The sequence below is a fragment of the Hevea brasiliensis genome, chromosome 9 (genome assembly GCF_030052815.1).
Source record: "Hevea brasiliensis isolate MT/VB/25A 57/8 chromosome 9, ASM3005281v1, whole genome shotgun sequence".
NCBI lineage: Eukaryota > Viridiplantae > Streptophyta > Magnoliopsida > Malpighiales > Euphorbiaceae > Hevea > Hevea brasiliensis.
The window spans coordinates 312,278-328,389 of NC_079501.1; the positions used below are offsets into that span (position 1 = coordinate 312,278).

Below are 16,112 nucleotides of genomic sequence, written 5' to 3' on the forward strand. Positions count from 1 at the left end.
ATATGTGAAAAGATGACATGGTTTAACAGTGAAGGGAATATAAAATGATCAGTTTCATTCCCCGCATATGGTGGATTTACTGAGAAGCTAACCAATACTAGAGCAGTATCATCCAAGTAAACATCAAGTACAACAGAAATCACAGGATAGACACCTTTTGTAATAGCAGATTTCCAGCAATAACATGCTTTCCTTTTCCCTTGCCAGGATCAGGATATATGAAAACTGAAAAGCAACACTTTTTGCAAACCATCACAAAAGGCACTAGGCTAAATTATAAACCCCCCCTTCCCCCTCTTCATTTCAGACAATAAAGATACATTAACCATCAAAAAGTTTATAAAAACAAATCAAGCAACAAAACTAACCCAAAAGTATCAAATCAGCCCCTCCAGTGGAATATAAAAGGAGAAAGTGCACAAGATCTGCACTCATTGCACAATCCAAGGACTATGCAATAAATGCTTTATCAAACAACACTGCATTTATGGAAAAATGCACTCAGAATTTTAGATCATACTTATTTGATGCCATGAAACAGACAACTTGAATTTGTTCAAGTTCCAGACTTCTAGTTTCTTGATTAGCTTTATTCGATTAGTCACACATTTTTAATTAATCAGCTTCTGTTCTTAAGCACAATGACATGCTCCAAACCAAAAAGAAAAAAAAATCATCCAAACAAAGCTTTTTGTTGCAAAAGAATGTCCCATCATTTTCACTTCTAATTCTGATATTGAACAAAGCTCCTTGCAAATACCATCGAAGTATAAGTTCAAAATCTGAGATTCAATGGATAAATATCACAGGGACTTGTAACCATGAAGGTGCAAGTTGAGTATTAATCACTTCATGAAAAGAAGTCTACAAATATATTCTCGAGGGAAGACTAACTGGCCAATGGCTTTATCAAATTAAAAGCTAAAAAATAATGGCCACATTTCAAAAAAAAAAAAAAAACAATACTTAACAAAACAACAAGCCTTAACAAAACAACTAAAATGGTAGCATATGACATAAAAAAAGATGTGACAAAAAATACCCAAGACTTAAAGTAAAGAATCACAAAGGATTTCATTAAAATCAATTCCAAAGTTATCAACATGAAGAATCATGATGGGTCGTTTCAATAACATGATGCTGTTCTCTCCTCACCTTAGAATCATCAAGATAACTCTGGTAAATATAGCAACCAAAACCCCAGAAAGCCATAAGCAAAGAGATTACCTTCACACCATTCATCTTGTCATGGAAAACCACAACAGCAGCAATAGGAGATACAGCCAAGGCGACAGTACTTATTACATTGGAAAAAAGAGAAGATACCAAGAAAATCAGGCCTACAACACCAACGGAACAAACCTGCCAACATACTGCTGTCCAAACCAGTGTCATAATGTAAGACACCCTCCCACTAACAAAACTCGATATTTCTCCATGCAAAGTCTTCCATTCCCCACTAGCAAAAAGACCGATGATAGAAACACAGGTGGCAACAAGTGATGTGAAGATCTGCATTTCCAACACGACATTAAAAGTTTCCTTTTTTATGAATTTTTGAAAGGACAGCTGCATGAGAGAAAGCAGAAGAGAGTATATTGCCGAAGCACCAAGGGTACAAACGAAGCCAATGATATACTTCCACTCAGAGACTCCTGATGGACTGTCTGAATCATCATTGACGGCAATGAGAGCCGCAGAAAATGAAAGCACAACCACAGAGTTGAGAATTAAGGAAGTGAACTTCTGAGAATTTATGAAGTATGAGAAAATAGCATTGAAAGCTAATTGGGATGCACAAACGAGAGAATAAGTAGAGGCAGACAAGTACAAGAGCCCAGTAGAATATAACATGTTATCACCAGCTATAAGTAATCCAAGAAACAAATAGATCAAGGCAAGAATCCTAATGGAGGGTGAGGCGGAAGAGGTTGAAGACTCTTGAGAGGAAGGTAGTAGAAAGAGAGGGATGCAAAGGATTGGGAAAGCAACAGTTTGAACAAGGGTTGCCATCCATTTACTATTTCCACCTTTGTCATAATAAAATCTCCCAAGAAGAACAGCAGCAGACTGGCCTGCAATGAGGAAGAAGATGTTGATTGCCACCAAAAGCCACCATTGCCAGTGCTTGAGTTTAAGGAATTGTGATTGAGCAGCAGTATGTTCATCCTTATTCAAAATTGGTTCTTGATTATCTGTAGCAGGGAAAATAAGCAAAGAACTTATAGAAAATTGAAAAATCGGAATTTAGTATATTCTAACATCGATGAAATTAATTATTAGTTAAATAGTTTAAATTATTAATAAGTGGTAAAGATAATACTTTATGATGAGAATGATATTTCAAGTTATTTGAAATTCGCGTAACAGTGTGAATTAAATGGATTGTATAATTTTGGAATGTCTACCCTTGTGTGAGATCTAGAATGTCTACCCCTCTACAAAAACATCTTCTGCAACCCATCCAAAAACTTGCATATGAACTTCATCTTTAAGGAGATTGACAAATTTTCCACAGGATTTTCTGAGAAGAAAGCAAAATGACAGTGGACTAAAGATATAATTGTGAAAGCAAGTGAAACATATGTACAACCGCCTAACCTAGAGTAAATAATCTTCAACTAGAGCGTGCGTAAGCACAAAAAGATAGAATACAGAATTCAAAATTCAATAGCTGATTCCCTCTTAGTTTGAGTTCAATTCAGCAAAAAGCAAATTAAAAAAAAAAATGATTTTCTATGATAACAGAGAAACGCAAGCAAGAAAACAAAAAAAATGGGGAAGAGAGATAAACCTGTCATGTTGGTTGAAGTCAGAGGGTTTCCTAGAACTAGAAACACCAGAAAATAGGTTTTGGATGATCAGAAGAATCTACCACATTTGTGTAAACGCAAGGTTTAAGCTGTAAAAGAAGATATTGTGCGTGGAGTTGCAGAGTCGTGCGGATTCCATTCCATATTTGTGCGGTTCAAGAACAACGGCCAAAGTTCTCCAGTCTATCAGCGCCGCCACGTGCACTATCATTACGCCCTAATCTCGAGAAAGGAAAATAAATTTCTTACCTATACTAATTACATATGCGAATCCATCGTAATTTTTATAAAAATAAAAATTAATAATTAACTGATTATACGGATAAAAATTATTCGAAAAGATAAATTTTTTACCTGTACCAAAGCGCGCAAACTCTTAACAACTAGAAAGGCATATGTAAGAATTAATAATGGTAAGAATTACTCGGACAGGGAAATTTCCTACTTATATTAAAATATATAAACTCTCAGCCAATAAAAAATTATGTGTTATTATATAAAACTTATCATAAATTAAAATAATAATTAATAATTAATCAAGTGTATATACCTGAACATAGATAAAAATCACTTAAAAAAAGATAATTTTTTTTATATATGTTAAAATGTATAAACATATAATTAATAAAAAATCATAAATATATATTATTAGATGAGACTCTTTATAATTTTAATTAAAATATCAATTAATAATTGATAGGCGGTACACCAAATAAAAATTACTCACCTCAAAAAATTTCTTACTAATACCAAAGTGTATAATTAATAAAATATTTATCAACTGCACTAATTATAAAGCAGTCCATGCACTGATGTGCCATTTTTATTATTTGGGAAAAATAACCTCCATATTACAAGCATGTGAATGAAGGCTTAGGCAACACAATATTATTTTATATCTCGTGAAACCCCCTTAAGTGAACAATAATGTGCAAGCACTGTTGTAAATAACTTAAATAAAAAAATAAATATAATTACATTTTTTATTTTATTTGTTTTACAAAATTTTATAACAGTAAAGGTTTAAATGATTATATATTGTTATTATTATTATTATTATTAAATATTATTGAAAAAATCATTTAAATATATTAATTAAAGAGTATTATGAACAAATTTAAAATCAATTTAATATATTTTAATTATAAAAATATTAAAATAAATTTTTTTTAACGTTATTTAAAATAATATTTGTAAAACACATATATTTTTTAATTTTGAGTCTCAATACTAGAATCTAATTTTTAAGTTTTTTAAATTTCTTCTTAGGTTGTTAAATTAAAGTTTATTTAGATTATTTTATTTTAAATATTTTATCATAAAATAATTAATATAATATAATAAATTATAAATTTTTTTAAATAATAAAATAAATTATATAACGTAATAAGTTAATAATTTTAAATTTATTTAATAATAAAATAAATTATATAATATAATATATTATTATTATTATTATTATTAATTTTATACATTAACAGTAATAGTTCAATATAATTTTACTACATACTTAACCTAAATTAACTATCTGTTTTTCTAACAATTAAATCAAATACGTCCTCAATCCTCATCTTCTTTTTTTTTCTTTTTTTTTTTAATTATCTGAATTATTCTATTAATATAAACATCAATTATCTAAAAGACAAAGAAAAAACTCTGATTAGTCTATTTATTTATTTTAACGATTTTAAATAATAATATTAGCAAATCAATTTTTGATTTAAAATTTATTTAGTAAAATGTTAAAAAATTAAGGATTATGTGTTATTCTTATAAATTTCAACTTTTAAAGAAAGTAGTTATTAACCAAATCTATATAAATATTAATGAGTTACAAAGTTAATTTGTCTCTTTAAAAATTCAAACAATTTTAATGAGAGATTAAAAATTACAAAGATAACAATTGCACCTTGTTAATCATGTAGTAAACTCTCTCTTAGAGTTACAAGCTAAGTATGTAAATTAAAAAAATATATATATAATTGTGGCTACGAATCAATAATTGAAGTAAAAAAGAAAAATTAACTTTTTTTTTCTTGAAAGATATGTGATTTCGCTGCATAATGAATTAATACAAGACTAGGTTTAAAAAATCAACCTAACAAAAAAAGAGCTTAAAAATCTCAATTGCCAAAAATAAGTCCTAAAAGCAAAACTATATATTAAAAAAAATAAACCATTTAATTTTATATATTTTTATTAAAAATCTACATAAAAAAATATTTTTATAAATAATTTATATTTTAAAAATTTAATAATTTCATAAAATATTTTAAATTTATTTTATATAAAATAAAAAATATTATAAAAAATATATTTTATATTTAATTAAATATTATATAAATAAATTCGATATATATAAAACTCAAATTTAATTCGAATCCATCACATATACTAAATTATAAATATAAATTTATTTATATACTACTTAAGGATTTGATCATATTTGATACTAGCAATAATCCAACCTGTTGCCATCCTCAAAAGAGTGATAGCCGAGCACGGTGACTCTAGCCTCCACGGCCCTCCACCCTTCACCCGGAAGAAGACCTTGGACATCTCGAATGGAACTGACTATCAAAGGCCCCACCCAATGCCGTCCTCCCATTGAACAAAGGAAGGCCACTAGAACGAAAACTCACCAATGCATTTATGTCATTACAATTACTACAACAATAACGACAACAATAACAATAACAATAATAAACACACTCAGCAGAAACATTTTTCAATTATGAAACAAACTATATACTAACAGAAGATTTTCCACAATTCTTAACTCGAGTTCCTTGTGAACCACACGTACAAGACAAGGTTAGGACTAGCCTTAACTACTATATAGTTTCCTCCTGACAAGTTAAACCTCTCAACAAACAAACAACAGTCAAATACCATATGCTACAAGGGGGATGACACAAACTTTACATGTTTAGGATCACAAAAGGATGCGATGAAAATGCCAAAATGCCAAAGCTTAGATCTCAATTTTGTGTATCAACAGGCACATCCTCCAGACTGTTGCTGAGGCACTGATTGATTAGCGTTGGAAGACTTCAGATTTACATCCACCATGTCCTCTTGCTTAGTTGAAGAAAGTGTTTCCATTCCTGGTAAGGCTGCTGCAATCTTCCGAAACAGTGCCTGAAAAGAGCAAATTGGAAGATTAAGACCAACTTTTATATTCCAAACATACAATTTCTGTGCCCCAAGCCAAATGCTTTTACCTTTATATTGAAGCCAGCCTTTGCACTAGTTTCAATAAAAATGACATTGAGATCTCGAGCTTTGGCTTCTCCTTCCTCTATTGAAACTTGCCTGCAAAACATGCGTAAAATCCAATACATGAGCATAATTTTCCATTAAGAGATTGCTTGTTTTGAAATAAATGGAATAGGGTTTTAGCATCTGCCTTTCTCTAAAACCAATAGGGCAATTGCTTTTGATAGAAAATTTTATATATACAGACAAACACCTCTAATCTTTCATCATTGTATATGTTAACTTTCATTGCGTTCCTCAGACACCAAAATTTCTATATGATAAACTCACTATCCATTTTTGAACTGTACAAACCATGTGATATATTTACAGTTAAAAGGTGTTTATGATTACACATTTTCCCAACCAAGCTAAATCCTCGACCCATCTAAGCAATAAAAAATGGAGCACAAACTCAACTCAACTCAACTAAGCCTTTATCCCAAAAATTTGGAGTCGGCTAAAAAAATGGAGCACAATCAATCCAATAAAATATTTTCAAGTTAAATTTCAAACAAATTTAATTAATCACCTTTTGTCTACAAGGTCTGTTTTATTCCCAACTAGTACAATGATAACATCACTGCCCCGCTCAGTGCGAACCTCTTCAATCCACTTAGAAGTGTTCAGGAATGACTGCCTGCCTAAACCACAAGGAAACACAAAGTAATTAGCAAATTTCAACAAGCATGGAGCATAGAGCCAGTAGGAAATTTTGCGAACAAGAAACTCAAGTGGTTAAGAGATACTTGATTATGAGTATGACATAGTAGAGAAGAAACTGTACTCCTGCAGGTAAATGACTTAATTATCTGCTCTTTATTAGCGATATAAATGCAACATAAATGAGCAGAGAGATAAAGAGGATAGAAAGTTCACAAAACATAAAAAGAAACAAGAAAAACCACATACTTGCAACATCATAAACAATAACTGCCACTGAGGAATCCCTAATATAGCTTGGAATGAGGCTTCTGAACCTTTCCTGTCCAGCAGTGTCCCTGTGGTACATTTGATAGTGATTTGTATTTGAGGTGAGATCATTATATTAAAGCAAACCAAATAAATAATATGTTTTGCAAATGAAATCACTATCATCAAATAAAGACTAATAACAAATGATCAAGCGTCTGTCTAGAAACAATGAGACATGTTGAACTTGTTTGTTCTTATTATCTAGAAGCTCCTCCGAACTGGGACGCTCAGCTGTCCATTACAAGATGTTTGTGGGGTGAGTTTTTATTGTGATTGTGCAGGGTAATCTTTTTATTCCCTGCTATGTTCCCCCCCAAAAAAAAAAAATAAAAAAAAAAAAACTAAACTAAAACTGATAGCCAATGCATGTATTTTCAAAGCATAATAGCAGCACCATTGCATTCACATGCAAATGCTTATATGGGGTAGCTCGTCACAAAAAACACGCGAAACAGATATCTCAAGAATAAAAAATTTTATCTGATCTCTTTATCATCATTCTAGGATAGCTTTTGCATATGGAGAGGTTCAATAACATTAAAAGGGGAAATAAGTAACTTTATGCCCGTGCATCTGCATAGTACTTATACTAAGACCTCACCAAAGCTGCAATCTAACAGTTCGATCTTCAAGGTACATCGTCTTTGATAGAAAATCGATACCAATAGTCGCCTGATTTGGAAGACGAGAAACAAATTAAGAAGTGAAAGAAACAGAATCATGTAATGAATTTTGCAAACTAAAATAGTAAAATGCAAATGAAAGAGGTTCAGATGATGCATAGGGTGAACAGATGCCTGAAAAAGGCAGGGAAGGTCTGCGGCTCGTCACTATGGCTTCTAAAATCTTGCATCGTTATGTTACTAACTCATCAATTAAAACCATACTAATGCCATGAATGCCCATATTGACCTTCAACTAGCTCAAACATTAAACTTTTAGGCTTACTAGAACTTGTTATCAAAATTAGCGTTTTAGCAATCAACTCCTTGTGATCTAGATATCATTACCACGGACATCCCAATGGCTAGCAGTTCAGGCAGTTGCACCAAAAAGTCTTATTTACCCTTTGTTTGGATCCTTAATTGTGCAAGGAAAGTGAGGAAAAATTAAACAGCAGAAATAAAGAGAAAAAGTAATTTCTTTATGTTATTTAGATAGATTATTAAGGAAAGAGAAAAATAATTATTTTGTCCTTGAGTTTTTTTTTTTTGTCTATCTATAGAATATAGTCAATTAAACAATTTTAATAATTATTCTCACATTTCCTGATTTTCTTCAATTTGGAGAGAAATATCTATTTGGAGAGAAATATCAATTTGAAGAGAAATATAGAGATGTGAGGAAAGATTTACATATGGTTTTATCGATTTGGAAAAAGCTTATGATAGTGTTCCAAGAGATGTCTTATGGAGAGTGTTAGAACAAAAGGGGTATCTATTAGGTACATACAAGTGTTAAAAGATATGTATGAAGGAGCAACCACGATTGTGCGCACAGTGGGAGGGGACACAAGAAATTTTCCTATCTCAGTTGGATTACACCAAGATTCAGCTGTAAGCCCTTACCTTTTTACATTAGTTTTAGATGAATTAACGAAACACATATAAGAGGGTATCCCTTGGTGCATGATGTTTGTGGATGATATAGTTCTGATAGATGAGACGCAAGAGGGAGTTAATGGAAAGCTAGAGCTTTCGAGAAGTATTCTAGAGTCAAAAGGCTAAATAGAATGAAGACAAAATACATACATTGCAAGTTCAGTGAAGGCCAAACTGGTGATAGGGAAGGAGTTAGTTTGGATGGAGTGATACTGTCCCAAAGTAATCACTTTAAATATCCCGACTCAGTCCTTCAAGTAGATGGGGGATGAGAGGAGGATGTTAGTCATAGGATTAAAGCCGGATGGTTGAAGTGGAGACGTGCCACGGAAGTTTTATGTGATCGCAAGATTCCCAATAAGTTGAAAGAAAAATTTTACCGTACAGCTATACGACCGGCCATATTATATGGTAGTGAGTGTTGGGCATTGAAGGAGTCGTATGTGTACAAGATAAGAGTTGCGGAGATGAGAATGTTAAGGTAGATAAGTGACCATACTAGACTAAATAAAGTCCGTAATGAGAGTATTAGAGAAAGGGTAGGAGTGGTACCAATCAGTGTTATCAAAAGCGAGTGAGGTGCCAGGCGATGCGAGGCGCTCCTCTGTCACCTCGACTGGAACGCCTAGTTGGACTTTGGGGAGGCGATGCCTCAGGCCGGAGAGGCGAGAGGCGATGCAGGCGAGAGGCGACGCCTCTTCACAGCGACGGTAAGTTTTTTTTTTTTAAATTAAAAAAAAAAAAAAACCTAACACTTACTTACCTAATGCAGCCACACCACTCCCTCAGCACAGCCGCTTTTCCTCAACCTCACGAAGATAGCAGAGCATCGCAGACGCCTCAACCTCATGTCTCTTCCTCGACTTCACGACGACAGGGATGGATCATCGCAGGGTTCTTCCTTTCGAGACAGAACAGGTACGCCACTACGCCCTCTCTCTCATCATCTTCTTCTTCTTCTTTCCTCGCTCCGATCTCTCTATCTCACGACTTCTTCTTCTTCTTTCTTTCAGAGATAGATCTCTCTCTCACCACGTCTTTTTCTTTTTTACTTTCTCACTCTCCACTTTTCTTCTTTCCTGCGTAATGTTTTTTATTTTTCTTTTTTTTTTTCCCCTCACCTCTCCTTCTTCTTTCAGCAGTGAGCAGTCCCTTTTTATTTATTTTTTATTTTTCCTTCTCCTCCTTATTATTAATTAGTTATTATTAATTAATTATTTATTTGTTAATTTAATTATTTTATTTTTGATTCTTGTTAATTAATTATTTAAAATTTATGAGTATTGGTAAATTGATTATTTTATTTTGTATTCTTGTTTAATTAGTTGATTAATTAATATGAGTATTGTTGATTTGTTGGTAATTAGTTTAATTTTTATTTGTTATTCTTGTTAATTTGATTAGTTTTACTTTTTACCTTGTTAATTAGACATTATTTGTTAATTAATTGTTTATTTTATATAGATATTATTAATTTATTGTTAATTTGATTTTTTATCTTCTTACTATTGTTAATTAATTATTTAATTTATATGGGTATTGTTAATTTGTTATTTAATTAGTTTACCTTTTACTTGTTATTCTTATTAATTAGTTTTAGTTTGATTAATTTTGCTTTTTTCTTGTTAATTAAATATTAGATTTTTATTTTATATTGGTATTATTAATTTATTATTGATTTGAATATTTTCTTTTTGTTCTTGATAAGTAATTGTGTAATTTATATGGACATTATTACTTTGTTGTTAATTAGTTTACTTTTTACTTCTTATTATTGTTAATTAGTTGTTAGATTAATTAGTTTTACTTTTGTCTTGTTAATTAGACATTAGTTGTTAATTAGTTGTTTATTTTATATGGTATTATTAATTTATTATTAATTTGATGATTTTACTTTTTGTTCTTATTAATTAATTGTTTAATTTATATGGGCATTGTTAATTTGTTGTTAATTAGTTTACTGTTTTACTTTTTACTTATCATTCTTGTTAATTACTTATTTAATTTATATTGAGTATTGTTAATTTGTTGTTAATTTATTTATTTTTTATTCTTGTTAATTTTTTTTGTTATATTATAAATGGGTGATAAGAATAATACATCTGGATCTTCTGCTAGTAGCAAAAGAACGGACCCAGGATGGGCACATGTGATTCAAGTTAGTGAAAGTAATACCAATGATCTTCAATGCATGTACTGTATGAAAGTTTATAAAGGAGGAATTAATAGAATCAAGCAACATCTTACTGGAGGTTACAAAAATATAGTTCGGTGTCCAAAATGTCCAGAAGATGTAAGAAATCAAATGCAGGAATTCATTGCTAAAAAAAAGAGAGCAAAAATCAATTATGAATATGGAAAGACCACCTGAATTTGATGATATTGAAGTACTGGGATTAGATGAAAATGAGGAAGAGGAAAAGTTGATGCAACAAATTGGTAGTGAAAGAAGAAGGCAAGTACTGGAGGTTACAGGTACTAGTGCTTCAAAAAAACCAAAAGTTTTACCACCACAAAGTAGTAGAGGGCCTATTGACTGTTATTTTTCCCCTAGACCTACTCTTATGGGAAAAAATATGAGGCAAACTACTATTGATGAAAATAGTCCAGCTAAAAAGGAGTTAAGGGAGCGTGCTTGTGTTGCCATAGCACGATGAATGTATAATGTGGGAATAGCTTTTAATGCTGTGAATTATGATAGCTTTGGAGAAATGATTAGAGCAATTGGAAATTATGGAAGAGAAATGAAACCTCCAAATTTTCATGAGGTTAGAGTTTGGTTACTTAACAAAGAAGTGCAAATCATAAATGATCTTCTCGAGTCTCATAAAGAAGAATGGGAAAATTATGGATGTACATTGATGTGTGATGGATGGATTGATAGAAAAGAGAGAACCTTGATTAATTTCTTGGCTAATAGTCCAAAGGGAAGTGTATTTATTAAATCAGTTGATGCAAGTGATGAATCAAAGACAGCGGCATTGTTGGCTAGTTTGATTGAGAAAGAATTCATAGAAATTGGTCCCGAAAAAGTGGTTCAAGTTGTTACAGATAATGCATCAAATAATGTTGCAGCAGGTAAAATTTTTATTTAATTTTTCCTATTACTAAAAAAAATATCATTTTATTTTTATTATTAATGGAATGAATTTTTCTACTTGTTTATGACAGATAGAATATTGGAAGCAAATTTTCCTCATCTATATTGGACTCCATGTGCAGCCCATTGTATAGATTTGATGTTGGAGGATATCTTTAAGATCCGTGTTTTCAAAGAAACATTCCGCAAAGCTGTTGAGCTTACTGGTTTCATATATGGCTCTTCAGGAGTTCTAAATATGTTGCGGAAGTTTACTAATGGAGTAGAATTGCTAAGGCCAGGGCAAACTAGATTTGCTACTGCTTTTATTACACTAGGAAAGATTCATCTTCAGAAAGCCAACATTAGAAAAATGTTTACTTCGGAAAGTTGGACAACTAGTAAATGGGCTAAAGAGGTGAAAGGCAAAAAGTGTGAAAGGACGATTTTGAGTCCTGCCTTCTGGAATCATGCTGTTTATGCTCTTAAGGTTTCCGGTCCTCTTGTTCGTGTGCTTCGACTTGTTGATAATGAAAAAAAAATCAGCTATGGGATATATTTATGAAGCCATGAACAGGGCTAAAGAAGCCATTGCCAACTAACTCGATGGTAATGAAGAGAAATACAAGAGCATTTTTTAGATTATTGATGCAAGATGGTCACTTCAATTGCATCGTCCTTTGCATGCTGCTGGATACTTTTTGAATCCTGAATTTTTTTATCCAAATAAGATGAGAATTGAATCTGATGAAGAGGTCAATACATGATTACTTTCGTGCATTCATAAAATGGAAAAAAATTCAGCAAAAGTTGACATGATTCTTGATGAAATTAAGAGATACAAGGCAGCTGCAGGGACCTTTGGTTTTCCTTCTGCTATTAGAGGAAGAACAACTAAATCTCTAGGTTATTAATTTAATTCTTATTAATTTCTCATTTTGCTCATTTATTAATTTATATCATGAATTTAACAATCATTGGTTCTATATTTTAATAGCTGCTTGGTGGAAAACATATGGTTCTTCAACTCCAAACCTACAAAAGTTTGCTGTAAAGGTTCTGAGTCTCACACGTAGTGCAAGTGGTTGCGAAAGAAATTGGAGTGTATTTGAGCATGTAAGTAATATATATATATATATATATATATATATATATATATATATATATATATATATATAAATTTTTTAATTTGTTATTTTATCTTGAGCTTTTTGAGTTTAAAGTTTAACTTATTTGTTACTGTAAAATAAATGACAGCTTCATAATAAGAAAAGAAATCGGCTATTTCAAGAATGCTTGGACAATTTGGTATATGTGAAGTATAATAGAGCGTTGCTACGCCGACACACTTTTGGGGACATCACAACAACTGTTGATTTAGCAAATATTGATGAAAGTAATGAGTGGTTGCTTAGTGAATTAGAAAAAGGCGATGGGGATGATGATGATGATGATGATTCTCTTGTTTTCATGAATGACGTATTGACCTGGGGTGATGTTGGTAGAGCAGCTAGAGTTTCTGAATCTCGTTATGAATCGAGATAGGCTGCAAGATCAACACCAGTTGAAACTCCATCATTTCAAAGGCCTCGTGCAATGAGAGGTGCATTCTCTTCGCAAGTTGATGATGATGAAGAGGAGGAAGAATTTGTGATGGCCGTTGTTGAAAATGAAGATGATTTTGGAAATCTTGATGATGAGTAGTTTTAGTTATAAGTTTTTTATGTACTTCTTGCATTTTGTTTATTATGACTTACAACTTATTTTTATGTATTGAAGTCTGAACTTCTATAATTTACATTTACTATTATGTGACTTATGACTTGTTTCTAATTTTTTATTTATTATGTATAATTTTATAGCATCACTTTTATCATATATATTTGCTGAAAATTCAGGTATGAACTATTTCTTTTTTTAACATCTCTTATTATTATGTGTGTTTTAACTTATGCTATATATTTTAATTTTACAGTCTCATACTTTCACTTGTATCTTATACTTAAGCTGGAAATACAGGTATGCACTATTTTCAATTTCTCTCATTTTAGATATAAACATAGTGTAAATAATTTTTTTTTTCTTTTTAATATGTTTTTTTACTTATCAACTATTTAAATGTGTGTGTGTGTGTGTGTGTATATATATATATATATATATATATATATATATATATATAATTTAAACAATTAAGGTTATGGCGCCTTGCTTCAAAAAGGCCCTCGCCTCGCCTCGCCTCTCGCCTATCGCCTAAGGCCATAGAGTACTCTATCGCCTTAGTGTCGCCTTTCGCCTTGATAACACTAGTACCAATTGAGGATAAGTTGAGAAAAGGGAAATTGAGGTGGTTTGATCATGTGAAGCATAGACATACAGAGGCTCCAGTTAGACAAATATAGCACATTAGGGTAGAGGATAGAAAGAAAAGAAGGGGTAGACCTAAACTGACTTGGAGGAGAGTTGTACAACATGATCTAGAAGCATTACACATTTCCGAGGATTTAACCCAAAATAGTTTAGAGTGGAGAAAGAGAATCCATATAGTCGACCCTAAATTTTTGGGATAAAAGCTTAGTTGAGTTGAGTTGAGTAGTTAGAGAGAAATATTTGTATCTCCTTCTTTATTCTCCTTCTTTCTCTTCACTGCTTCACTACTTATTGTCCAAACAACAGAAATCGGAGAAATCCAATTTCTTTCCTTTTTTCTTATCTCCATCTACCTCAATCCAAACAAAGGTTAAAGGTCAATGCATTCTTAAAAGAAAGCGCTTTGCCTTTCCTATGATGCAAGGAATAATAGATTGACATCACCTTTTTCTTTATTTTTATTTTATTACTTAATATTAGTAGTGGGCTACACTACTTACTATGCATAGGACTGCTAGGGTGCAAAGAGAGGATATATTTCGACGAAATGTTATTGATTTTAGAAGGACTATAATGAGGAGGACGATAGACCCACTCACGATCTACTAACACCTTGTTTGGATTATGATTTCCCATGATTTCATAACACATGGTATAGTAATACTGTTTGTTTGTAAATATTATTTCTAGAGAATGTTGATTTTGGGTTGTAAAGTGATGGTTCCTTAACCATAATTTTACCACAGATTTTCAAACTACCAAATCGATAGTTTTAGATGGTTTAAAATTTTTATTTTCCAATTTTGTACTAACACAATTTATAAAATCCCAAATTATACCCAAATCTTTTTATTTAGAAACGTTTCTTATCCTTCATTTTCAGTCTCTCCCTTCAATAAAAAATCATCAATCTCTCACATACGCCTGTCCTCCATCATCTCTTACATCAAAAGTTCTGTTTATTTCTTGCCATCAAAATATATATATATATATATATATATATATATATATATATATAAAATTTTATACTTTGAAATTTTTAATAATAGATATGCAGTTCTTAATATTACTAAGTCAATTAAAAATATATTTTAAATGAATTTTTCATCTAAAAAATTTTTTTATTGATTTTGATAATGCTACTATTTCTATTAATAATTTTAAATAAAATTTTCAGCCTAGGAGGTAAATTATGTGATAAATAAAAGATTAAAGACTTGTAGATGCATTTTTAATAACTTAAACCATTTACAATAAAAATTATATGTGCTGCAGTGCAGGTAAAATTTAAAACAACTGTTTATATATTTAAAATAGCAATTAAAGTATTTTAGTAATCTTCCTATTGATCGTACACCAATACCATACCATCTTTCCAAACATGTTAACACTAGAAACCATAATACAGTAATATACATTAATAAACATGATGCACTCAATCCAAGCAGGGGTAAGTAGCTTGATTGGTTCGAACCCAATTCGTGAGATAGCAGTGATATCAACAATTGAAATGTAATTACATAAGCAAGTTATCAAATTATATTGCAGAAATGGTGTAATAATTAATAACAAAAGAAAATGCAATGAGATCAATCCATATAACATGAGCAAAGCCAACTATGTAATTGTAATCTGAACCCAAATCGCGAACCAAGCAAGCAGAACTAGTGGTTTTCCACTTTTTTTTTCAGAAATTACCTGATAGGTGTTGTCGAATTTGTCGTACATAAAGCGAGTGATGATACTAGTTTTGCCCACAGACTGATCGCCCAAGAATACTAGCTTGTACTTGGCCAGAGCTGAAACTGGAGCCATTGTTGGGATCTATCTCCGTATCGAGATCTCGCCTAGATAGATCGCGGAGAATCGAGATCGCCAAATCGGAGTATCCCCTCCGATATTCGGATGTGTACTTATTTTTTTGGAGAGGAAGAGGTGTTGACGGCTTTACGTAAGCTGACCTTGTGCGAGAGAAATGAGATTTTGAACAGCTTCTTACCTTTGTCCTTTGGTCGTGTG

At 31.5% G+C, this 16,112-nt stretch overlaps 3 protein-coding genes across 4 annotated transcripts; 1 reads left to right on the top strand and 2 right to left on the bottom strand.

The window, feature by feature from the left end:
• Positions 1 to 1,049: 1,049 nt before the first annotated feature.
• Positions 1,050 to 3,069, bottom strand: LOC110663920 (probable purine permease 11). 2 transcript variants are annotated; one of them, XM_021823411.2, is made up of 3 exons: positions 2,795 to 3,069; positions 2,409 to 2,524; positions 1,050 to 2,195 (listed from the first exon to the last, which is right to left on the bottom strand). In XM_021823411.2, exon 3 carries the CDS (start codon positions 2,011 to 2,013, stop codon positions 1,099 to 1,101), a length of 915 nt encoding a protein of 304 aa, XP_021679103.2. In that variant the 5' UTR covers positions 2,014 to 2,195; positions 2,409 to 2,524; positions 2,795 to 3,069; the 3' UTR covers positions 1,050 to 1,098. The 2 variants fall into 2 exon arrangements, with proteins under 2 accessions (XP_021679103.2, XP_021679102.2); XM_021823410.2 differs by lacking the exon at positions 2,409 to 2,524 and having other exon boundaries at positions 2,795 to 3,067.
• A 2,459-nt stretch (positions 3,070 to 5,528) lies between these two features.
• Positions 5,529 to 15,941, bottom strand: LOC110663921 (ras-related protein RABH1b). The gene is made up of 6 exons (XM_021823412.2): positions 15,792 to 15,941; positions 7,648 to 7,718; positions 6,984 to 7,072; positions 6,604 to 6,715; positions 6,038 to 6,128; positions 5,529 to 5,954 (listed from the first exon to the last, which is right to left on the bottom strand). The coding sequence occupies exons 1-6, from the start codon at positions 15,906 to 15,908 to the stop codon at positions 5,808 to 5,810; spliced, it is 627 nt and encodes a 208-aa protein (XP_021679104.1). The 5' UTR covers positions 15,909 to 15,941; the 3' UTR covers positions 5,529 to 5,807.
• Positions 11,427 to 12,292, top strand: LOC131182894 (uncharacterized). Its single transcript, XM_058152258.1, has 2 exons — positions 11,427 to 11,725; positions 11,819 to 12,292. Exons 1-2 carry the CDS (start codon positions 11,509 to 11,511, stop codon positions 12,289 to 12,291), a joined length of 690 nt encoding a protein of 229 aa, XP_058008241.1. The 5' UTR covers positions 11,427 to 11,508; the 3' UTR covers position 12,292.
• Positions 15,942 to 16,112: the final 171 nt, after the last annotated feature.